Source organism: Salmo trutta, chromosome 16, assembly GCF_901001165.1.
Source record: "Salmo trutta chromosome 16, fSalTru1.1, whole genome shotgun sequence".
NCBI lineage: Eukaryota > Metazoa > Chordata > Actinopteri > Salmoniformes > Salmonidae > Salmo > Salmo trutta.
In genome coordinates this window covers 3,416,985-3,441,961 of record NC_042972.1, presented here as the reverse complement: position 1 = coordinate 3,441,961, position 24,977 = coordinate 3,416,985, and the positions used below count along the sequence as shown (strand labels likewise).

Sequence of the window (24,977 nt, the reverse complement as noted above, 5' to 3'; positions counted from 1 at the left end):
TTATCATATTACTCCAGTGCTAGCCTCCCTACACTGGCTTCCTGTTAAGGCAAGGGCTGATTTCAAGGTTTTACTGCTAACCTACAAAGCATTACATGGGCTTGCTCCTACCTATCTTTCCGATTTGGTCCTGCAGTACATACCTACAGGTACGCTACGGTCACAAGACGCAGGCCTCCTAATTGTCCCTAGAATTTCTAAGCAAACGGCTGGAGGTAGGGCTTTCTCCTATAGAGCTCCATTTTTATGGAATGGTCTGCCTACCCATGTGAGAGACGCAGACTCAGTCTCAACCTTTAAGTCTTTACTGAAGACTTATCTCTTCAGTAGGTCCTATGATTAAGTATAGTCTGGCCCAGGAGTGTGAAGGTGAACGGAAAGGCTGGAGCAACGAACCGCCCTTGCTGTCTCTGCCTTGCCGGTTCCCCTCTCTCCACTGGGATTCTCTGCCTCTAACCCTATTACAGGGGCTGAGTCACTGGCGTACTGGTGTTCTTCCATGCCATCCATGGGAGGGGTGCGTCACTTGAGTGGGCTGAGTCACTGACGTGGTCTTCCTGTCTGGGTTGGCGCCCCCCCCTTGGGTTGTGCCGGGGCGGAGATCTTTGTGGGCTATACTCGGCCTTGTCTTAGGACGGTAAGTTGGTGGTTGTAGACATCCCTCTAGTGGTGTGGGGGCTGTGCTTTGGCAAAGTGGGTGGGGTTATATCCTGCCTGTTTGGCCCTGTCTGGGGGTTTCATCGGATGGGGCCACAGTGTCTCCTGATCCCTCCTGTCTCAGCCTCCAGTATTTATGCTGCAGTAGTTTATGTGTTGGGGGGCTAGGGTCAGTCTGTTACATCTGAAGTATTTCTCTTGTCTTATCCGGTGTCCTGTGTGAATTTAAATATGCTCTCTCTAATTCTCTCTTTCTCTCTTTCTTTCTTTCTCTCAGAGGACTTGAGCCCTAGGACCATGCCTCAGGACTACCTGGCATGATGACTCCTTGCTGTCCCCAGTCCACCTGGCCGTGCTGCTGCTCCAGTTTCAACTGTTCTGCCTGCGGATATGGAACCCTGACCTGTTCACCGGACGTGCTTGTTGCACCCTCGACAACTACTATGATTATTATTATTTGACCATGCTGGTCATTTATGAACATTTTAACATCTTGACCATGTTCTGTTATAATATCCACCCGGCACAGCCAGAAGAGGACTGGCCACCCCTCATAGCCTGGTTCCTCTCTAGGTTTCTTCCTAGGTTTTTGGCCTTTCTAGGGAGTTTTTCCTAGGGAGTTTTTCCTAGCCACCGTGTTTCTTTCACATGCATTGCTTGCTGTTTGGGGTTTTAGGCTGGGTTTCTGTACAGCACTTTGAGGTATCAGCTGATGTACGAAGGGCTATATAAATACATTTGATTTGATTTGTTTTGTCACCAAAGCCCCATATACTACCCACCACTGCAACCTGTATGCTCTCGTTGGCTGTTCCTCGCTACATATTCGTCGCCAAACCCACTGGCTCCAGGTCATCTATAAGTCTTTGCTAGGTAAAGCACCGCCTTATCTCAGATCACTGGTCTCCATAGCAACACCCACCCGTAGCACGCGCTCCAGCAGGTATATTTCACTGGTCATCCCCAAAGCCAACACCTCCTTTGGCCGCCTTTCCTTCCAGTTCTCTGCTGCCAATGACTGGAACGAATTGCAAAAATCACTGAAGCTGGAGTCTTGTATGTCCCTCACTAACTTTAAGCATCAGCTGTCAGAGCAGCTTACAGATCGCTGCAGCTGTACACAAGCCATCTGTAAATAGCCCACCCAATCAACTACCTACCTCATCACCATATTTGTTCTTATGCTCTTTTGCACACCAGTATTTCTACTTGCACATCCTCATCTGCACACATATCACTCCAGTGTAAATTCCTAAATTGTAATTTCTTCGCCACCATTGGCCTATTTATTGCCTTCCCTCCTTACTTCATTTGCACACACTGTATACATATTTTTCTATTGTGTTATTGACTGTATGTTTGTTTATTCCATGTGTAACTCTGTTGTTTGTGTCGAACTGCTTTGCTTTATCTTGGCCAGGTCACAGTTGTAAATGAGAACTTGTTCTCAACTGGCCTACCTGGTTAAATAAAGGTGAAATAAAACATAAATAACATTTTAAAAATCATGCTCTAGCTGTAACAGAAGCAGTTATTTCTGTTGTTCAAAAGAAAGACAACTAACAGACGTTGTAACGAAACCGGGAGACGGCTGAGCCAAAGGCTGCCCCAGTGGTAACTTTAAGTATATCTCTCTCCATCAGATTGGCCTTCAATATCAACCTAACAGACTTTTTTTTTTTACTTGTATCACTAATTTCAACATGGTTGTGATCAGCGATCTTCAACAGACGTTCTTCAGTACATCATTCTAACAGTTCCTGGTGGAACGCGAATTGAACTTGTCTACTTCCCCTCTGCTGAGCGCACCAGACCACAACAAGAGAAAACAACCAATCACACTGGGTACTACAGGAGATAGATGAGATACATAAAGGAGCTTCACCAAATCCTACAATAACTCAACCCTAGTCTTCGTGGAGACAATTACGCACTGTATAGCCCTATAGGCATGGAAAAACCCAAGCTATGGATGTGGCCCCCCGCGACAACCGCTCAGTCCACGGACACCACACAAAAACAACAAAATAACCATTCCCAACATGTTCCAAAGTGGAACACGTCGCTAAGCTTAACAGGGGAAAGAACAGCTATAGCTTCCGGGTAGCAAATAGCACCACCCTACCCAAATCTCCCACTGAGGTACACAGCCGATTTGTACTCACCTCCTCGGACCGATGTCCCAAAAGCAAGTAGAGCAAGAGTTTCCAGTCTGGACAGGGGCCTGGAAACTAACCAATGTTCCTCTCCCAAGGCAGCACACAACCAACTGTCCACCGCAGTGGCAAGTTTACCAAACCACGCAACTCCGTCTCTACGGCACAATACCAAACACTTAATAAGACTATGCAGTGAATACCAACCAAAGCACATCCCAATTAGCGTCAGCCCATCATAATGCAACAAAATGTCTAGAATCCATCGTTATTATCCTGGACGAGCCCCAACTTGTCACGAACCGGCTCGTAGCCTGTAACAAAAACGCAGAGATCAAGTAATAACAAAAATATATTTATTAACTGAAGTACACTATATACAATTGCCAATGGTGTCTGTGTGTAAGTGCTGCGTGCATAGATGGTGATAATGAGAGGTGTTGAGAGGTGCCAAAACAAACAAGCCTAGTTGTGTCCCATTTTGCTGACGACACTCCCGGCTCTGCCCACCAAGGATTCGGCAGACGGAGGATCGTCACAGCTTCCAATTGTGTGGCAACAGTTTGGGGAAGGGCCTTTCCTATTTCAGCACAATGCCCCCCGTACGCAAAGCGAGGTCAATACAGATTTTTTTTTTTGTTTTTTTGTCGCGATCGGTGTGGAAGAACTTGACTAGCCTGCACCAAGCCCTAACCTCAACTCCATTGAAAACCTTTGGGATTAATTGGAAACGCCGACTGCGAGCCGGGCCAAATCGCAATAACATCAGTGCCCGACCTCACTAATGCTCTTGTGGTCGCAGCAATGTTCCAACATCTAGTGGAAAGCCTTCCCAGAAGAGTGGAGGGCTGTTATAGCAGCAATGTTCCAACATCTAGTGGAAAGCCTTCCCAGAAGAGTGGAGGCTGTTATAGCAGCAATGATCCAACATCTAGTGGAAAGCCTTCCCAGAAGAGTGGAGGCTGTTATAGCAGCAATGTTCCAACATCTAGTGGAAAGCCTTCCCAGAAGAGTGGAGGCTGTTATAGCAGCAATGTTCCAACATCTAGTGGAAAGCCTTCCCAGAAGAGTGGAGGGCTGTTATAGCAGCAATGTTCCAACATCTAGTGGAAAGCCTTCCCAGAAGAGTGGAGGCTGTTATAGCAGCAATGTTCCAACATCTAGTGGAAAGCCTTCCCAGAAGAGTGGAGGCTGTTATAGCAGCAATGTTCCAACATCTAGTGGAAAGCCTTCCCAGAAGAGTGGAGGCTGTTATAGAAGCAAAAGGGGGGGGACCAACTCCATATGAACGCCCATGATTTTTGGAACGAGATGTTCGACTTATAGCAGTTGTCCACATATTTTTAGTCATGTAGAAATATCTTAGATCGCAGACACAATTCTCTTGGGGGACACTGTCATTAGAATAACACGTGCGACTGGCCAACAGTTTTCCATCCTCTTTGGATTGGCTGACCGAAAAATATCCTTCCGTTACGTCTGGCTGAAGTATCCAATCAAAATAACATCTAAAAAACATCTGGCCAATATGATGAGAGTGGGCGGGACATCCTCCAGAAAAGCAATACTTCTTTGGTGTCAGTAGCTTCATAATTTTTTTATTTATTTTTTTAAATTGTTTTAAGCGTCAGAATTTGTGTGTTGTCCTGACAAAGTTGCTGGAGTTTAATAATAGCTATAGAGATTAAATTGCCTACAACGTACAGTTCTGTTATGGAACTGGACAAAATGGACGAGAACGACTGGAAATATCACGGAGAGGGCAACAAAAGCCTAGTGGTTTCTAATGTCCAGGTAAAGCTAGCTAATGTTAGGTCAGTAGTTTAAAATCTGGGTAGCTAGCATATGCTACTAACTTAGCTAGGTAGCTAATATGTTAGCTAACTGGTCAGGTTATCTGGCGCCGTCCAAGGTCTGTAAAAGCGGAACAGTGGAAAGTAAAATATTGTTTATTTTACTTGTCATTAGATTGTTTGCCAAGGAGTCATCTGATTATCGTGGTATCTTTTTTCTTCTTGTTCTTCTTCACACCAGCTGCTAGCTACCAAACATCATGCTAGCGTCGTAGCTAACGTTAGCCACATTTAGTGCCTTGGAAATCAAACTAGCAATGTATTTACGGTAGCTAGCTAGCTAACTTTAACCTTGCTGAGTTATCACATGGGTTAAAAGCAAATGACTCTCACTTCACCTTATTTTATATTTAGGTACCTTGTTTTAAAATGATTTCCCATGTTGATACTTGTTCAACACTCTTCCTATCCAGCACGCCAGAGTCCTTCGTCTCCTGAAGTATTCTACAGAAGATGCCGAAAACTCACATAAGGTTAGAAAATCTTTTCCTGTGTCCCATCAGTTGATTTCTCTTTTCATAACAATTTACAACCATAACCTGTCAGATTTGGTTTATTCTGTGAACCGTTTAGTGTATTTTATTGTGGTTAATCAACAACTCAAATCAAACTCCCTGTATTGGTTGGGTTTCATGTGATAATTTAAAAGGAATTTAGGGGGACATTTTCGTTTTTGGAAATCAATATTTGTGGGAGCCAGGCGACGTTGCCACCATATTCTGATCTTTGGTCAGTTTTGTATTTTTTTCGCCCCACTAAAGGTTAGGATTGATGGAGGGGTTATCTGACCCCAGATCTGTACATTACTTGTGTAAGGCTGTCAAAGGTCCCAGTTTAGGGTTAATGGCTTTCGTTGACCGCTTGTATCAAACCAAGCAAGTGAAGGCACAAACACAAGTATCCGTCATTGCATTTTACATAGCGCTCTGAAAAATGAACACTCCAGGATTGTCAACAGGAATCTAATTTCTCTTGACGATCTGTTTCTTCTCTTCCAGACAACAGAACAAGCTTTCCGCCACATACAGAACATTGTTGACTATAGTCAAAATGTCATGAAGCCACTGCTGGGGGAGAAATTCGTCCACAACGGAGTAAGACATATATACTTCTGTGCTAACCATATTGTTGTAGATATGATGTTGCCTTTTCTCCAATATGTTATGAGATTTAACTGTTTGGTTAAAAGACAGTTCTTTGTCACATGTTACTAATAAAGTTATCAAATGCAGTTGAAAGGTTATGGTCAGTTCTGTTCCCTGATACAGCTTTGTATAATAGTATATGCTATAGATGCATTTCAATCAATACATTGTTGTTTGTGTAGGAGGCTGTGAAGCTCCCGCTGGACTTTGTCCGACAGCTGTCATTGAAGGTTCAGCAAGAAAGGCCAGGTACTTGTTTTTTTTGTTGTTGTTGTTGTCAGGGTTTGGCATCTTCAGGTTGTCATGAAATATGACACATCACATTTCCTTGTGTTGTTGTGGAATATATCAGCAGACTAAGCTGTGGGACGTGTCCGTGTGTGTGCGTGTGGATTTGTGTGTGCGTGTGGACTTGTGTGTGGACGTGTGTGTGTGGACTTTTCGTTGGGGGAGGGGGACTTGTCGTGTGTGAAGTTAGTGGTGACAGAATGCTATCAACAGGTAATGGAATCTACAGTCTATGTGTCTGAGAACCTAAATGGAACTCCTTAAGTGCTTTGGATTTATTTAATCATTATGAGGAAAGGACTGCCTTCTTTATGACTATAGTTAAAAACCTACGCATCAACGACCAGTTCCCAGACACAGGTGGTCCTAGTCAGGGATTAAAAATCAGTCTCAAAGGAGATTCTCTGTTTTAGTTCAGAACTAGGCTTAATGTGTCTGGGGAAAACTGCCCCAAAATGTCTGTGACTTTAAGTTGTCGTGAATGTGTTATAACAACCCACTTGTCTGTGTATTCCATGTCATGGCAGAGTCTCGCTGTGATAAAGTGATGGATACGTTTAGTGGATGTGCCTTGTGTCTGCCTAACCTCACCCAGCTCTCCTGCTGCTGCAGCAGAGAACACAGACCTCCTCTCTGTATAGAGATAAAGGTACAGTCTCAGTCCTCTCTCTATAGAGATAAAGGTACAGTCTCAGACCTCCTCTCTATAGAGCTACAGTCTCAGTCCTCCTCTCTATAAAGGTACAGTCTCAGACCTCCTCTCTATAGAGATAAAGGTACAGTCTCAGACCTCCTCTCTATAGAGATAAAGGTAGTCTCAGTCCTCTCTCTATAGAGATTAAGGTACAGTCTCAGTCCTCCTCTCTATAAAGGTACAGTCTCAGTCCTCTCTATAGAGATAAAGGTACAGTCTCAGTCCTCTATAGAGATTAAGGTACAGTCTCAGTCCTCTATAAAGGTACAGTCTCAGTCCTCCTCTCTATAAAGGTACAGTCTCAGTCCTCTCTATAGAGATAAAGGTACAGTCTCAGTCCTCTATAGAGATTAAGGTACAGTCTCAGTCCTCTATAAAGGTACAGTCTCAGTCCTCCTCTCTATAAAGGTACAGTCTCAGTCCTCTCTATAGAGATAAAGGTACAGTCTCAGTCCTCTCTATAAAGGTACAGTCTCAGTCCTCTCTATAAAGGTACAGTCTCAGTCCTCCTCTCTATAAAGGTACAGTCTCAGTCCTCTCTATAAAGGTACAGTCTATGGGCCCTGGTAAAAAGTAGCACACACACTACCGTTCAAAAGTTTGGGGTCACTTAGAAATGTCCTTGTTTTTTTGTCCATTAAAATAACAACAAATTGATCATAAATACAGTTTAAACATTGTTAATGTTGTAAATGACTATTGTAGCTGGAAATGGCAGATTTTTTTTATGGAATATCTACATAGGTGTACAGAAGCCCATTATCAGCAACCATCACTCCTGTGTTCCAATGGCATGTTGTGTTAGCTAATCCAAGTTTATCATTAAAAAGGCTAATTAAAAGGCTAATTGATCATTAGAAAACCCTTTTGCAATTATGTTGGCACAGCTGAAAACTGTTGTTCTGATTTAAAGAAGCAGACTAGTTGAGTATCTGGAGCATCAGCATTTGTGGGTTCAATTACAGGCTGAAAATGGCCAGAAACAAAGACCTTTCTTCTGAAACTCATCAGTCTATTTGTTCTGAGAAATTAAGGCTATTCCATGCAAGAAATTGCCAAGAAACTGAAGATCTCGTACAACGCTGTGAACTGCGCAAACTGGCTCTAACCAGAATAGAAAGAGTAGTGGGAGGCCCCGGTGCACAACTGAGCAAGAGGACAAGTACATTAGTGTGTCTAGTTTGAGAAACAGACGCCTCACAAGTCCTCAACTGGCAGCTTCATTAAATAGTACCTGCAAAACCCCAGTCTCAACGTCAACAGTGAAGAGGTGACTCCAGGATGCTGGCCTTCTAGGCAGAGTTGCAAAGAAGAAGCCATATCTCAGACTGGCCAATAAAAAGAAAAGATTAAGACGGGCAAAAGAACACAGACACTGGACAGAGGAAATCTGCCTGGAAGGCCAGCATCCCGGAGTCGCCTCTTCACTGTTGACGTTGAGACTGGTGTTTTATGTTTGTTTTATGGGTACTATTTACTGAAGCTGCCTCTTTCTATTCTGCTTAGAGCCAGTTACACAGCGTTGTACGAGATCTTCAGTTTCTTGGCATTTTCTCGCCTTCATTTTTCAGAACAAGTTTCAGAAGAAAGGTCTTTGTTTCTGGCCATTTTGAGCCTGTAATCGAACCCACAAATGCGGATGCTCCAGATACTCAACTAGTCTAAAGAAGGACAGTTTTATTGCTTCTTTAAATCAGAACAACAGTTTTCAGCTGTGCTAATATAATTAGAAAAGGGTTTTCTAATGATCAATTAGCCTTTTAAAATGATAAACTTGGATTAGCTAACACAATGTGCCATTGGAACACAGGAGTGATGGTTGCTGATAATAGGCCTCTGTACGCCAATGTAGATATTCCATAAAAAAATCTGCCGTTTCCAGCTACAATAGTCATTTACAACATTAACAATGTCTACACTGTACTTCTGATCAATTTGATGTTGTTTTAATGTACAAAAAAAGGGGGCTTTTCTTTCAAACACAAGGACATTTCTAAGTGACCCCAAACTTTTGAGAGGGAGAGAGACTGACCATTTGGGACAGCCTCAGTCATCTCCCTTTTTTTTTTTAAATACATTTTAGGATGGAGCTACAGTCGTAGAAGAGTAGGACGTTACTGCTCAGTGAGAAACACAGTAGAGCTGGTTTTCAAAACCAATTTACATTCCTGGTTAAACAATGATTAAATAAACAGATTATATAAACTTGACAGAGTATTTAAATATACACAGACGGTGAAAAGACAAATGTGATGATACTCCTATTATAAGGAAAAGGTTTAGACCTGGGTTACTGAATACAGGATAAATGGAAGGATGAGTCAGAAGTCATGGGTTTTAGAAGTCAAGGGATGAAAGGATGTGTGTGTTTTAGCTATATAAAAAAAATTGCCGTTTTGTTGAAATCAGTTAATCAACTCAGCCACAGTGACTCACTTCTGGTCTTGTGTTTTACAGCCCAAATGTGGATTTCTGCCATCCTCTAGGCACGTTACGAAGGAAATCAAACACAAGGTGTGCCGCTTCTGTATGCATCAGCATTTTAAGGTGAGTTCCTATTGTTTCGGGAAGGGACACTGGAATAACCTGTTGTACTGCATTCGTTTGATGACCTTCAGGGTTCTTCAATGAGAAATGACGTGTACGTTACCTAAACAAATAGAACAAGAGCACACATCCGCTTCATTTGACTGGTCCTTTTGACTATACCAGAGAATAGACAGGGGTCTAGGACATTTACTAGGACAGCCAGGCACCAGAGAATAGACGGGGGTCTAGGACATTTACTAGGACAGCCAGGCACCAGAGAATAGACGGGGGTCTAGGACATTTACTAGGAGCCAGGCACCAGAGAATAGACGGGTCTAGGACATCTACTAGGAGCCAGGCATTTGTTCTTGTGAAAGTTGAGTGTTTATGATCACTATCTGCCCCCTGGTGGTGAGACTGGATAACTGCACGTGGTGGAGACAGACTGACTGATTTTGGTGCTCTTCTCTCTAACTCAACAGTTGGCCCATGGAAAGTGGAAACGGCTGAGCCGGTACTGTCCTTTGGACCTGTTCTCAGGGTAAGTAACAGTACACGTCACCTGCCCAGTTATCAATTTAAAGGGCTTTATTGACATGGGAAACATATGTTTACATTTCCAAAGCAAGTGAAATAGACAAACAATAAATAAATAAAAAATTAACAGTAAACATTACACTCACAAAAGTTCCAAAAATAATAAAGACCTTTCACATCATATGTCTATATACAGTGTTGTAATAATATGCAAATAGTTAAAAGTACAAAAGGGTAAATCAATAAAAATGGGTTGTATTTACAATGGTGTCCCGTGTGGCTCAGTTGGTAGAGCATGGTGTTTGCAACGCCAGGGTTGTGGGTTCGATTCCCACGGGGGACCAGTACGGAGAGAAAAAAAAAAAAAATGTATGCATTCACAACTGTAAGTCGCTCTGGATAAGAGCGTCTGCTAAAATGACTAAAATGTGTTTGTTCTTCACTGGTTGACCTTTTCTTGTGGCAACAGGTCACACATCTCGCTGCTGTGATTGTCCATGTCTTGTGGTACACACGGTATATCTACAAACGTTGATCTGACAATGTTCGGAACCTGGTGCTCTGGTTTTTACATATGATTCCGCAGCGTGTGAATAAAGAGCCATGTATCTCTCTCTCTCTCTCTCTCTCTCTCTCTCTCTCTCTCTCTCTCTCTGTCTCTCTGTGTCTCTGTGTCTCTGTCTCTCTCTGTCTCTCTCTGCTTAGGAACAAACAGAGAATGTCCCTAGCCATCAAGCACTTGATAGAGGAACCTCAAAACAACTTTAAAATCTTCAAGGTATGGATCTTCTGCGGTACAAGCCCACACTGCAACAGAAGTCCTCTCGCTGTATTACACAATGTCTTATTTCACTCTCACCTGTCTTGTCTCTATCCAGACTGGACCATTAAACCTGTCTGTCTCTATTCAGACTGGATCTCTAGCTGACAGGGTTATTAAACCTGTCTGTCTCTATTCAGACTGGATCTATAGACAGGGTTATTAAACCTGTCTGTCTCTATTCAGACTGGATCTATAGACAGGATTATTAAACCGGTCTGTCTCTATTCAGACTGGATCTATAGCTGTCAGGGTTATTAAACCTGTCTCTCTATTCAGACTGGATCTATAGACAGGATTATTAAACCGGTCTGTCTCTATTCAGACTGGATCTATAGACAGGGTTATTAAACCTGTCTGTTCTCTATTCAGACTGGATCTATAGACAGGATTATTAAACCGGTCTGTCTCTATTCAGACTGGATCTATAGACAGGATTATTAAACCTGTCTGTCTCTATCCAGACTGGATCTATAGACAGGGTTATTAAACCTGTCTGTTCTCTATTCAGACTGGATCTATAGACAGGATTATTAAACCGGTCTGTCTCTATTCAGACTGGATCTATAGACAGGGTTATTAAACCTGTCTGTTCTCTATTCAGACTGGATGTATAGACAGGGTTATTAAACCGGTCTGTCTCTATTCAGACTGGATCTATAGACAGGATTATTAAACCGGTCTGTCTCTATTCAGACTGGATCTATAGACAGGGTTATTAAACCTGTCTCTCTATTCAGACTGGATTTATAGACAGGATTATTAAACCTGTCTGTCTCTATTCAGACTGGATCTATAGACAGGGTTATTAATCCTGTCTGTCTCTATCCAGACTGGATCTATAGACAGGGTTAATAATCCTGTCTGTCTCTATCCAGGGTGGAGAGTGTATCTACAGCTGTAAGGATGATGCAGACGTGTTACAGGACGTAGATGAATTGGCTCAGCATCTACGGCCGTACTTCCTCCCTAGTGGCAGCCTTATGAACGGACACCAGTCCAGTAAGGTTGGTATCTACGTTATATTCTGCGTCCTAAATTATACCCTGTATAGTGTACTACTATTGACCAAAGCCCTGAGGGTTCTCAAACTCAACTCTGGATCTCAGCCAGTTCCACTGCGTTTTCACTGTTCCCCTCCAATCAGGGTCTGATTTAGACCTGGGACACCAGGTGGGCGATTCCCCTCTAATCAGGGACTGATTTAGACCTGGGACACCAGGTGGGTGATTCCCCTCCAATCAGGGTCTGATTTAGACCTGGGACACCAGGTGGGCGATTCCCCTCCAATCAGGGACTGATTTAGACCTGGGACACCAGGTGGGTCCAATTTAATGATCAGGTAGAACAGAAAACCAGCAGGCTCTGTCCCTCGTAGGGTCAGAGTTGAATACCTCTGACATGGGGAATAGGGTGCAATTTGGGTAGGGCTGTCCCCAACAAAAAAATATTCTTGGTCGACCGAGAGTAGTCTTCGTTGGTCGAAATGTTTTTAAACGTGTATTCTTTTTCATATATGAATACACCCTGTGTGTTTTTTAATAAAATCAACTTTCTGTAACGAGCTTGTCTGATGCTTTAAGCACGTTGTTTGGTTAAGTAATTAAGACACACAAGACTGGAGGGAGCCAGAGATCAAGATAGCCTTACCAAAATAAATAGACCTGTTTCCGACCCCTTCTCTCTTGCTGCTGGCCTTCCCAGATTCTGCCGTTACGCTCTCAAAGGTGCAGACAACAGGCTACACCAGGGGGTCGACAACCTTTTCCAGGTGGTCGGAAACAGGGGGTCGGGGGGTCAGGGGGTCGACTTTTCCAGGGGGTAGACAACCTTTTCCATTTGAAGTGCCAATTTATCTTACCGTTCCTACCGACCTGCGTGACAGTTCTGATCTTCATTTTGCACATTTTGGTTCAACAGTTTAAGTTTAATTTTATAATAGTTTATCTCAGTCATTGTCATGTTTTTAATCCTAAATTCAATCTACATCCAAATTATATACATCTATAAGTAAATTCTATACCGAACAAAAAATGGAAACGTAACAATTTGACTGAGTTACAGTTCATATAAAGAAATCAGTCAATTTAAATAATTAAATTAGACCCCTAATCTATGGATTTCACATGACTGGGAATACAGATATGTATCTGTTGGTCATAGATACCTTAAAACAAAAAGGTAGGGGCGTGGATCAGAAAACCAGTCAGTATCTGGTGTGACCACCATTTAGCCTCATGCAGCGCGACACATCTCCTTCACATAGAGTTGATCAGGCTGTTGATTGTGGCCTGTAGAATGTTGTCCCACTCCTCTTCAATGGCTGTGCCAAGTTGCTGGATATCGGCGGGAACTGGAACACGCTGTCGTACATGTCGATCCAGAGCATCCCAAACATGCTCAATAGGTGACGTGTCTGGTGAGTATACAGGCCATGGAAGAACTGGGACATTTTCAGCTTCCAGGAATTGTGTCCAGATTCTTGTGACATGGGGCAGTGCATTATCATGCTGAAACATGAGGTGATGGTGGTGGATGAACGGCACGACAATGGGCCTCAGGATCTCGTCACGGTATCTCTGTGCATTCAAATTGCCATCGATAAAATGCAAATTTGTTGTCCATAGCTTACGCCTTCCCATATCGTAAATTCTCTAAAATGACGGAGAAATAAGCTTTTTGTGGGTCGAACATTTCTGGGATTTTTTTTTATTTCAGCTCATGAAATATGGGACAAACTCTTAACATGCTGCTTTTATATTGTTGTTCAGTATATGTAAAAATAGCCTACATAAAGCCAACAAATACAAAAATTGCAGCCTGCAGGTAGAAAATATCTTGACGTTTCAAAATAAATATCCTATAAATCACATTGGCTACACATGGCCTGTTTGCAACAAACTTGGAAACATTGTATCAACTGTGTCCATCCAGCCCAAAACTTGTGATAGCAAACTTTTGCAACGTTGTATAAAAATAATACATTTGAAGAACTGTCATTCTCAATGGACTTATAAAGACACTTTTGTTTACTTGCTGTTTTGAGGTGAAGAAAACGTTCCTTTTGAGAAGCGCCACAACTCATCAGTGGTGGTGAATTAAGCCAATCAGACATTTGCATTGCAGGCCAGGTAGCCTATAGACTTCTAGATGTGTAATCAGGTGCGTGTCTTTACTCAACATTGACAATTTAATAAATTGTCAACTAGTAAATGGAATAAACCAGAACTAGCAAACAACGCGTCCACTCCGACAAGGACAACGGTAAACGACTAATAATATTGAATGCATTAACAGAAATGACCGTAACCGAACGTTGTAATTGATAATCGATGGGAATTAGCTGTAAATGTAAGGTTACTACTGGTGATTTGATATGTAATGGGGAATTGGTAGACACTTATCAATTTTTTTAAAAGGGAAAACAATTCACAGAATGGAACAATGAATGCGCACAAAATGGCGAGACAAAGGAAGTGCATTTTTAGCTCACTCCCATTGTTGGACCGAGGCATCCCCGCAGGCCTATTCAATGGAGTAGTCCACTGCGACCAGGGCATCCCCGCAGGCCTATTCAATGGAGTAGTCCACTGCGACCAGGGCATCCCCGCAGGCCTATTCAATGGAGTAGTCCACTGCGACCAGGGCATCCCCGCAGGCCTATTCAATGGAGTAGTCCACTGCGACCAGGGCATCCCTGCAGGCCCATTCAATGGAGTAGTCCACTGCGACCGGGGCATCCCCGCAGGCCTATTCAATGGAGTAGTCCACTGCGACCAGGGCATCCCTGCAGGCCCATTCAATGGAGTAGTCCACTGCGACCGGGGCATCCCCGCAGGCCTATTCAATGGAGTAGTCCACTGCGACCAGGGCATCCCTGCAGGCCTATTCAATGGAGTAGTCCACTGCGACCAGGGCATCCCTGCAGGCCCATTCAATGGAGTAGTCCACTGTGACCAGGGCATCCCCGCAGGCCTGTTCAATGGAGTAGTCCACTGCGACCGGGGCATCCCTGCAGGCCTATTCAATGGGACGTTGAATCCTTGTGTGCCATGAAAAAACAAAAATCAACGTATTTGTGACTGCTCCACTACAGAATCTTGGTCTACCAACTGCCTATCAACCAAACAATTAAAATGGGGTCAGCTCTACATTTGTAACTCATCCAGTTTCTCCATCTGTTTTAATGGCCCAGTACAGCCAAGGGGGACGAGCCTCTCCTCATTGCCTGCTTCCTTCTAGGGAGTTTTTACTGGTCACTGTGCTTCTGCTTGGTCTCTGGGGTCGACGCCGGGTTACTGTAAAGCTCTCTGGGGTCGACGCCGGGTTACTGTAAAGCTCTCTGGGGTCGACGCCGGGTTACTGTAAAGCTCTCTGGGGCCGACGCCGGGTTACTGTAAAGCTCTTTGGGGCCGACGCCGGGTTACTGTAAAGCTCTCTGGGGTCGACGACGGGTTACTGTAAAGCTCTCTGGGGTCGACGACGGGTTACTGTAAAGCTCTCTGGGGTCGACGCCGGGTTACTGTAAAGCTCTCTGGGGTCGACGCCGGGTTACTGTAAAGCTCTCTGGGGTCGACGCCGGGTTACTGTAAAGCTCTCTGGGGTCGACGCCGGGTTACTGTAAAGCTCTCTGGGGTCGACGCCGGGTTACTGTAAAGCTCTCTGGGGCCGACGCCGGGTTACTGTAAAGCTCTCTGGGGCCGACGCCGGGTTACTGTAAAGCTCTCTGGGGTCGACGCCGGGTTACTGTAAAGCTCTCTGGGGTCGACGCCGGGTTACTGTAAAGCTCTTTGGGGCCGAGGCCGGGTTACTGTAACACAATGACAACTGCTGATATAAAAAGGTGTTTATAAATACATTTAATTGATTGGTGAGGATTCTGACTTCTCAACCCTATGAGCCCTGGTCAAATGGTACCCTATTCCCTATGGGCCCTGGTCAAATGGTCCCCTATTCCCTATGGGCCCTGGTCAAATGGTCCCCTATTCCCTATGGGCCCTGGTCAAATGGTCCCCTATTCCCTATGGGCCCTGGTCAAATGGTACCCTATTCCCTATGGGCCCTGGTCAAAAGTAGTGCACTACATAGAGAATAGCATGCCATTTGGGACAGTCTTAATGTTCTGTCCTCCTTTCCTGTAACTCTGTTTTAAACCTCCAGGTGGTTCTGAATGAGTTGATCCAGGTGATTGTGAGCGCCCTGTTGAGCTCCTGGGACCCCAGGAAGACTCACCTGTCTGAGGGCAGAGTGAGGTGTGAGGCCAGCCTCCTGCACCGGGACCTGCTACGCAACAGTGAGAGACGGGGAGAATTTTTAAAAAGGCTCATGCATGCTTATAACAAGTTATAAAGCATTATAAACAAGGGTGGTTCGAGCCCTGAATGCTGATTGGCTGACAGCTGTGGTATATCAGACCGTATACTACTGGTATGACAAAACATTTTATTTTTATTGCTCTAATTACGCTGGTAACCAGTTTATAATGGCAATAAGGCACTCCGCGATGCGTCGTGCCTAAGAACAGCCCTTAGCCGTGGTATATTGGCCATATACCACACCCCTTCCTGCCTTAGTGCTTAATTATACTGAATGTGTTACCAAAATATACTGAACCGAAATATAAACGCAACATGCAACAACTTCCAATATGTTACTGAGTTACAGTTCATATGAGGAAACCAGTCCATTGAAATTAATTCATTAGGCCCTAATCTATGGATTTTAACATGACTGGGAATACAGATATGCATCTGTTGGTCACAGATACCTTAAGTGTCCGTAGCTTTATCTCTGCCTGTAGCTTTATCTCTGCCTGTAGCTTTATGTCTGCCTGTAGCTTTATGTCTGCCTGTAGCTTTATGTCTGCCTGTAGCTTTATCTCTGCCTGTAGCTTTATCTCTGCCTGTAGCTTTATGTCTGCCTGTAGCTTTATCTCTGCCTGTAGCTTTATCTCTGCCTGTAGCTTTATGTCTGCCTGTAGCTTTATGTCTGCCTGTAGCTTTATCTCTGCCTGTAGCTTTATCTCTGCCTGTAGCTTTATCTCTGCCTGTAGCTTTATCTCTGCCTGTAGCTTTATCTCTGCCTGTAGCTTTATGTCTGCCTGTAGCTTTATCTCTGCCTGTAGCTTTATGTCTGCCTGTAGCTTTATGTCTGCCTGTAGCTTTATCTCTGCCTGTAGCTTTATGTCTGCCTGTACCATAAACCAGACCGCCACCATGGGGCACTCTGTTTACGATGTTGACATCAGCAAACCACTCGCCCACACGACGACATACACGTGGTTGTGAGGCCGGTTGGACGTACTGCCAAATTCTCTAAAACGACGTTGGAGGAGGGTTATGGTAGAGAAATTAACATTCAATTATCTGGCAGCAGCTCTGTTGGACATTCCTGCAGTCAGCAGGCCAATTGCACTGCTCCCTCAAATCTCGAGACATCTGTGGCATTGTGTTGTGTGACAAAACTGCACATTTTAGAGAGTGGCCTTTTATTGTCCCCAGCACAAGGTGCACCTGTGTAATGATCATGCTGTTTAATCAGCTTCTTGATATGCCACACCTGTCAGGTAGATGGATTATCTTGGCAATGGAGAAATGCTCACTAACAGGGATGTAAACAAACATTTGAGAGAGAGAGAAGCTTTTTGTGCGTATGGAACATTTCTGGGATATTTTTTATTTCATTTCATGGGACCAACACTCTACATGTTACATTTTATATTATTTGTTCAGTGTAGTTTGATGCTTTCATAAGAATAACTAAAATCAACACCCAAACAAACAAACCTTAAATAATTTACATTTTACATATTTGTGTATATATATATTTTTTCTCCCTTCAGCTAACCACTGCCTACCCAAAGATTGTGTCCTGGACAAAATCCTGGGGACTCAGATGCTGGATAGTTTAGACATTGAGGGGTTAAACCCCCTGTTTAAACGAGTGGAGCAGCATCTACAGGACTTTCCTAAAGAGAGGTGAGAACCACAATACTGTTTATTCAGTGGTTTCAGTTCTGAATAATGAATGTCAACACATTTGGCGTGTAATAACCCAGGTAGACCACTAGATGGCGCGTAATAACCCAGGTAGACCACTAGATGGCGCGTAATAACCCAGGTAGACCACTAGATGGCGCGTAATAACCCAGGTAGACCACTAGATGGCGCGTAATAACCCAGGTAGACCACTAGATGGCGCGTAATAACCCAGGTAGACCACTAGATGGCGCGTAATAACCCAGGTAGACCACTAGATGGCGCGTAATAACCCAGGTAGACCACTAGATGGCGCGTAATAACCCAGGTAGACCACTAGATGGCGCGTAATAACCCAGGTAGACCACTAGATGGCGCATAATAACCCAGGTAGACCACTAGATGGCGCGTAATAACCCAGGTAGACCACTAGAATGTAATTGTATGCTGTAAAGTTAAGATTTCCCTTCACTGGAACTAAGGAGCCTATCCCAAACCATGGGGGGAAAAAAAGCTCCAGATCATGATTCCTCCTCCACCAAACTTTACAGTTGGCACTATGCATTGGGGCAGGTAGCGTTCTCCTGGCATACGCCAAACCCAGATTAGTTGGACTGCCAGATGGTAAAGGGTGCTTCATCACTCCAGAGAACTAATTTCCACTGCTCCAAAGTCCAATAGCGGCGAGCGTTACACCACTCCAACCGACGCTTGGCATTACACATGGTGATCTAAGGCTTGTGTGCGGCTGCTCGGTCATGGAAACCCATTTCATGAAGCTCCCGACGAACAGTTCTTGTGCTGACGTTGCTTCCAGAGGCAGTTTGGTACTCAGTGAGTGTTGCAACTGAGGACAGACAATTGTTATGCACTAGGCGGTCCCGTTCTGTGAGCTTGTGTGGCCTGCCACTTCGCGGCTGAACCGCTGTTGGTCCTAGAAGTTTCCACTTCACAATAACAACACTTACAGTTGACCGGGGCAGCTCTAGCAGGGCAGAAACTTGACGAACTGACTTTTTGGAATGGTGGCATCCTATGACGGTGCCATGTTGAAAGTTACTGAGCTCTTCAGTACGGGCCATTCTACTGCCAATGTTTGTCTATGGAGATTGCATACACCTGTCAGCTGAAATAGCCGAATCCACTAATTTGAAGGGGTATCCATTTCAGACCATGAGACATCCCCCAAAAAATCTGTGTTCTCACAAACGTCTGTAGCATCTGAATGGTTTGGCCCCCCCCCCCCGTTTTGGTTTCTATTCAGTTTGGATACAAATGCCGGCTGTACTTCCAAAGTTATATATATCTTAAACATTTTTGGGACTAATGAAACAAATACCAAAAGAGTCTTAAGAAAAAAAAATAATAATAATGACTGACTGTTTTCCTGTAGAAGTAGCCTTCAGATAGATGGGCCGTACAGCCAGAGCTTCCTGGAAAAGATCCAGAACTGTCCAACCGAAGACGACGGCTCTATCGAGTACGCGGTCGGAAAGGTGAGAATACTCTTCTTTCTTACCATGCAACTCTGTAAAACCTGCATTATTTACACAAGGCTTCATAAATATACATTCTATTGTTTAGGGCTTGTTGTTCCCCATTTTGAAATGGATGTAGTCTGTCTAATAAAGTGGATTAAATATATATTTGTCTAATATGGCTGCTTCTCATCAGGTCCACCAGTACAGAGTTGCCATGACGGCCAAGGACTGCTCTATCATGATCACCATAGCAACCTGTGGAGAGGAGGACGGGTGAGGACCTAGTTGAATTCTACCTAGTTGTCCTCTTCTTAACCCACCGTGTGCCTCTTTAGGGCTACAGACCCGTTCCCAGGCTAACCAGTCTATATACTGCCTACAGGTTGGACCAGAGCCTGGAGATCCAGCCTTCGAAGCCTCACTTTACCTACTCCGTGTCCATCCTAGACCTGGACCCTAAACCCTACGAGAGCATTCCTCACCAGAGCAGACTGGACTCCAAGATAGTCAACCACTACCTGAGGAGCACTCTGCCCAACAACCAGGAACTAGCCAATCAGAGTGTCTTCCTGGGTTGGGACAGAGAAGGAGAGGACTGTACTCTGGTGTTCCATCCTGTATAACCGCTCCCTCTGCTGTCTGGCCTCCTGCTTGGTGTTACCAACACACTCCCTCCCCCGTACCCTAACCCCTCTCCTGTACCCTAACCCTAACCCCTCCCCTGTACCCTAACCCCTCCCTCTGCTGTCTGGCCTACCGCTTGGTGTTACCAACACACTCCCTCCCCCGTACCCTAACCCCTCTCCTGTACCCTAACCCCTCCCCTGTACCCTAACCCCTCCCCTGTACCCTAACCCCTCCCCTGTACCCTAACCCCTCCCTCCCCTGTACCCTAACCCCTCCCTCCCCTGTACCCTAACCCCTCCCTCTCCTGTACCCTAACCCCTCCCCCGTACCCTAACCCCTCCCCCGTACCCTAACCCCTCTCCTGTACCCTAACCCCTCCCCCGTACCCTAACCCCTCTCCTGTACCCTAACCCCTCCCTCTCTCCCCTGTACCCTAACCCCTCCCTCTCTCCCCTGTACCCTAACCCCTCCCCCGTACCCTAACCCCTCCCTCTCTCCCCTGTACCCTAACCCCTCCCCCGTACCCTAACCCCTCCCTCTCTCCACTGTACCCTAACCCCTCTCCTGTACCCTAACCCCTCCCTCTCCTGTACCCTAACCCCTCCCCCGTACCCTAACCCCTCTCCTGTACCCTAACCCCTCCCTCTCTCTCCTGTACCCTAACCCCTCCCTCTCTCCCCTGTACCCTAACCCCTCCCCTGTACCCTAACCCCTCCCCGTACCCTAACCCCTCCCCTGTACCCTAATCCCTCCCCCCCTCCCCTGTACCCTAACCCCTACTATCCCCAGACTGAACGCTGCTGTGGAACTGATAGAGCAAAGAGTGAATGACATGAACTTGGAAACATCCTTTTAAAAACTAAAACGATTTGCCATATTATATAACCTGAATTTAGGAAACGGTGGGCTGGGGTGAAGAAGGCTGTTTTTAAAGGCATTGTTTATGGTTGTGTCCCAAATGGCACCTTATTCCCTAGGGGCCTTGGTCAAAGGTAGTGCACTATGTAGGGAACAGGGTGCCATTTGGGAAGCAGACTATGGTGGCACATATGACCCCGGGGTCTTCCGAAGCTCATACCAGGAAGTGACATCTCATGGTGCGAGGCTCTTGAGAGACCAGGGATACATCAAGTCTTTCCTTGGATCCCCTGATTCCTAGGCTACTCTCGCCCAGCCTCCATCTCGCCCAGCCTCCATCTCGCCCAGCCTCCATCTCGCCTCGCCCAGCCTCCATCTCGCCCAGCCTCCATCTCGTCTCGCCCAGCCTCCGTCTCGCCCAGCCTCCATCTCGCCCAGCCTCCATCTCGTCTCGCCCAGCCTCCATCTCGTCTCGCCCAGCCTCCATCTCGTCTCGCCCAGCCTCCATCTCGTCTCGCCCAACCTCCATCTCGTCTCGCCCAGCCTCCATCTCGCCTCGCCCAGCCTCCATCTCGCCCAGCCTCCATCTCGTCTCGCCCAGCCTCCGTCTCGCCCAGCCTCCATCTCGCCCAGCCTCCATCTCGTCTCGCCCAGCCTCCATCTCGTCTCGCCCAACCTCCATCTCGTCTCGCCCAGCCTCCATCTCAAACACATCGGAGAGAAGGGAGGATGAGAGCATTTCAGTAAATCTTAACTTCCTAAGGAACTTTCTTTCTCCAATGCTCTCCTCCCTCATGGCCCTCTGAAAACGTTGAGAAGGAAGCGAAGAGAGGTCGCAGGACCATGAGGAAAGGCTTTGTGGACCCCCAGGGGTACAACGGAGCCCGTTGGGACTAAAGTGTTGACGCTACGCAGCGCTGGTCGTGTTTTCATTCACATGCTAAAAGTTGCTTGTGATGTGCTTTTAGCACATTGCCCAGCTTTTCAGAAGTGGTGTGTGTGTGTGTGTGTGTGTGTGTGTGTGATGGCTGGAACAGAAACGGTTCCCTATGTAGCCAACAGGACTCTGGTCAAAAGTGGTACACTAATCAGAGAACAGGATGCCATTTCAGACACACCCAGCTTCTCTTCCAGTGAGAGGGGCTTAAACCTAAAATGTCTGACTTGAATATCTGTTGTGTTGGGACTTGCCCGGAGAAATGAAGATGGTTTTTAAAAGGTTTCAGAGAGAAATACTTGTCATGTTGCATGAAATGGGTCTTCCCCTTAATCAAGTTGTGCTTTTCAAACCTCTCCTCAGGGACCCCCAGAGTTGAGCCAGCTCTGTAATATATCAAACACATGGAACGGCAGGAGGTCCCTGAGGAGAGGTTTAAAACCCCCTGCTGCTGCAGGAGGTCCCTGAGGAGAGGTTTAAAACCCCCTGCTGCTGCAGGAGGTCCCTGAGGAGAGGTTTAAAACCCCCCTGCTGCAGGAGGTCCCTGAGGAGAGGTTTAAAACCCCCCTGCTGCAGGAGGTCCCTGAGGAGAGGTTTAAAACCCCCCTGCTGCAGGAGGTCCCTGAGGAGAGGTTTAAAACCCCCCTGCTGCAGGAGGTCCCTGAAGAGAGGTTTAAAACCCCCTGCTGCAGGAGGTCCCTGAGGAGAGGTTTAAAACCCCCTGCCGCAGGAGGTCCCTGAGGAGAGGGTTAAAACCCCCCTGCTGCAGGAGGTCCCTGAGGAGAGGTTTAAAACCCCCTGCTGCTGCAGGAGGTCCCTGAGGAGAGGTTTAAAACTCCCTGCTGCAGGAGGTCCCTGAGGAGAGGTTTAGAACCCCCCTGCTGCAGGAGCAAACAGTGGCATATCTCCCAGGGTTTGTGTCCCAAATGGCACCCTATCTAGTGCACAATTTTTCACCAGGACCCATAGGGCACTAGTTAGGGAATAGGGTGCAGACCCAGTAACATGGAAACATAGTGAAGCAAACCACTGATCTGAATAACAATTTATGACTGGATTAACCAACACGGCTGTGTCCCAAATGACACCCTATTCCCTATATAGTGCACTACTTTTGACTACAGCCCCCCTCCATAGGGCGTCGCACAATTGGCCCAGCGTCGTCTGAGGGAGGCCGTCATTGTAAAAAATAAGAATTTGTTCTTAACTGACTTACCTGGTTAAATGAAATAGGACTCTGATGAAAAGTAGAGCCTTTTTATGTAGGGAATAGGGTGCCATTTCAGACAAACACTTTTTAATAAGTAAATCACACGCACTGAGAGACCTAAGAGAATAACACTGTGAGACCTAAGCGATAACACTTGTGTGTACAGTATAAACAAATTACATTGGACATTGCTATATAGCATTTTGTATTTAAATTCTTTTTATTTTTCTAGATCTTCAACTAATGCTATATTGACATGTATACATACAGATGGCATTAACAGATATTTATAAATGTTTGAGAGTAAATAATTGTTTATATTTAATAAACTGATGACAGAGAATGTGGGTTCTGGGGGATTCTTGACCAAGTCTCCAGATAATTTTTTTGTTTGTTTTTAGTTATGAGAGAAATATTCTTTAAAGTCAGAGGGCAATTGAAAAAAAAGTTTTTTTTTTTGTTGATCCAAGGGCATTTCCAAACATAGAAATGGAAGAGACATATTGAAAATATATATTTTTTTACAATTCCAATAACCAATGTAATATTTTAAGCTCAAACAATGCAGCAATCAGTATTTTAAAACTATACAATTTGTCCTGACTTTTACAGCAAGGCTGTGTGCATTAGGGTACAAAGCAGCAATGGAAAATAAGCTATTGTTATTGGACAAGTATTGAATGTTTTCTTCTGTTTGGTGTCTACTGAACACAACCCAGGGCCACGTTCAGATAGAAATATAGAACAAAACATACCTCTGACAGGTAGAGTAGGGACTCATTTCTACTCTATTCATGCTATTTCTATCTGCAATGTTCAACGTTTTGCCAACGGAACGGGACCCAGTTAAACAGCCACGGACTGTATAACGGTGTCAATAGAAGCCTCCGCTCCAAGGATCCTCAGAAGACTCTGGAAGGAGTCCGGGGCATTCTCGATCACCTTCCTGCTGTCCATCTCGAGCACTGCAAAAACAAAACAATCTCTTTTTATATTTGTGATATCAGGTGCTTGTTGTAGCAATACCAGTTGGTCTCAGTTTGATTTCACTGATCCGTCAAAAGGGTTCAGAAAAAGGTAAGAGATTATTGTTGACGGGATGTTATTTCAACGTTGTCTCACCCTTCTCAGGCATCTTTGTAAGGAGGTCTATCTTGGGTGTGATACTCCCCTCATTGGTCACCTCAATGCTCCAGTAGATAGTCAGAGCACACCTGGATCCAATCACAGCTCTGTTAACATCACTGTGGATCTCTCGTACACACTGGTATCAGCCAATCAAGATGAGGGCCCTCATAGCCTGGTTCCTCTCTAGGTTTCTTCCTAGGTTCTGGCCTTTCTAGGGAGTTTTTCCTAGCCACCGTGCTTCTACACCTGCATTGCTTGCTGTTTGGGGGTTTTAGGCTGGGTTTCTGTACAGCACTTTGTGATATCAGCTGATGTAAGAAGGGCTTTATAAATACATTTGATTTGATTAGGCCTATTCTTCAAGACATAACAGGTATGGTATCAGAGTGGCTACATTATCTGGTAGATAATCAGGCATCCAGGCATTCAGTTACTGTTCGATTATCTGAATAGCTATAGATAATAGTGACAGATTACCCGGCTAGTTTAGGTGACTTGATCCGCATGATCTCTGCCCTGCAGCCTCCGGGTAGACTGACCACACATGGATACTTCTCCTGGGAGAGAGAGAGGAAGAGAGAGAAACCGGTGAGATCAACGTTCAAATACAATTAATTAAGTTAATCTCATTCAGTAAAAGGAGGTCCATCCTCAGGCTGTGATGGTAAACATTAAGATTTCAGATCGTCAAGGCCAGATACCAGACCATATAATTGAGCAATACGGCATCTCAGGGATTTGTGGAATTTGGCCAATTGACCTCAGCTAAAGGCTGTTCTTATGAACGATGCAATGCAGAGTACAACCCTTAGCTGTGGTATATTGACCATATACCACAAGCCCCTGAGGTGCCTTATTGCTATTATGATGGTAATCAATTTTAACAGTAAACAAGACTATTATAAACTGGTTACCATTATAATTACAACAATAAAGTCTATTATAAACTGATTAGCATTATAATTAGAACAATAAAGTCTATTATAAACTGATTAGCATTATAATTACACCAGTAAACAAGTCTATTATAAACTGGTTACCATTATAATTAGAACAATAAAGTCTATTATAAACTGATTA

At 44.9% G+C, this 24,977-nt stretch overlaps 2 protein-coding genes and 1 long non-coding RNA gene across 4 annotated transcripts in view; 2 read left to right on the top strand and 1 right to left on the bottom strand.

Annotated features, from left to right (window-relative positions):
* The first annotated feature begins 4,336 nt into the window (after nucleotides 1-4,336).
* ippk (inositol 1,3,4,5,6-pentakisphosphate 2-kinase) lies at nucleotides 4,337-19,810 on the top strand. 2 transcript variants are annotated; one of them, XM_029692799.1, is made up of 14 exons: nucleotides 4,337-4,607; nucleotides 5,080-5,139; nucleotides 5,665-5,760; nucleotides 5,994-6,060; nucleotides 6,627-6,748; nucleotides 9,251-9,340; nucleotides 9,805-9,863; nucleotides 10,565-10,637; nucleotides 11,558-11,686; nucleotides 15,840-15,972; nucleotides 17,521-17,656; nucleotides 19,050-19,152; nucleotides 19,331-19,410; nucleotides 19,520-19,810. In XM_029692799.1, the coding sequence occupies exons 1-14, from the start codon at nucleotides 4,527-4,529 to the stop codon at nucleotides 19,758-19,760; spliced, it is 1,470 nt and encodes a 489-aa protein (XP_029548659.1). In that variant the 5' UTR covers nucleotides 4,337-4,526; the 3' UTR covers nucleotides 19,761-19,810. The 2 variants fall into 2 exon arrangements, with proteins under 2 accessions (XP_029548659.1, XP_029548660.1); XM_029692800.1 differs by lacking the exon at nucleotides 4,337-4,607 and adding an exon at nucleotides 4,621-4,750.
* Nucleotides 19,811-21,228: 1,418 nt separating this feature from the next.
* Nucleotides 21,229-23,112, top strand: LOC115149958 (uncharacterized). Its single transcript, XR_003867007.1, has 2 exons — nucleotides 21,229-21,978; nucleotides 22,020-23,112. It is a non-coding gene; the product is annotated as an uncharacterized LOC115149958 (long non-coding RNA).
* cenpp (centromere protein P) overlaps nucleotides 22,971-24,977 on the bottom strand; it is a 216,498-nt gene continuing 214,491 nt past the window's right edge. Inside the window, exons 7-9 of the mRNA XM_029692797.1 lie at nucleotides 24,375-24,454; nucleotides 23,892-23,983; nucleotides 22,971-23,734 (exon numbers count right to left, since the gene is read on the bottom strand). Coding sequence (XP_029548657.1) covers nucleotides 23,616-23,734; nucleotides 23,892-23,983; nucleotides 24,375-24,454 — 291 coding nt within the window. The 3' untranslated portion in view covers nucleotides 22,971-23,615. The remainder of the gene's footprint in view (nucleotides 23,735-23,891; nucleotides 23,984-24,374; nucleotides 24,455-24,977) is intronic.

Bases quoted from the DNA above. Each gene is read 5' to 3' on its own strand.
- ippk (XM_029692799.1), top strand. From the start codon at position 4,527: ATGGAACTGGACAAAATGGACGAGAACGACTGGAAATATCACGGAGAG. The intron at 4,608-5,079 runs GTAAAGCTAGCT...CTTCCTATCCAG, and splicing joins TAGTGGTTTCTAATGTCCAG to CACGCCAGAGTCCTTCGTCT. The intron at 19,153-19,330 runs GTGAGAATACTC...GCTTCTCATCAG, and splicing joins TCGAGTACGCGGTCGGAAAG to GTCCACCAGTACAGAGTTGC.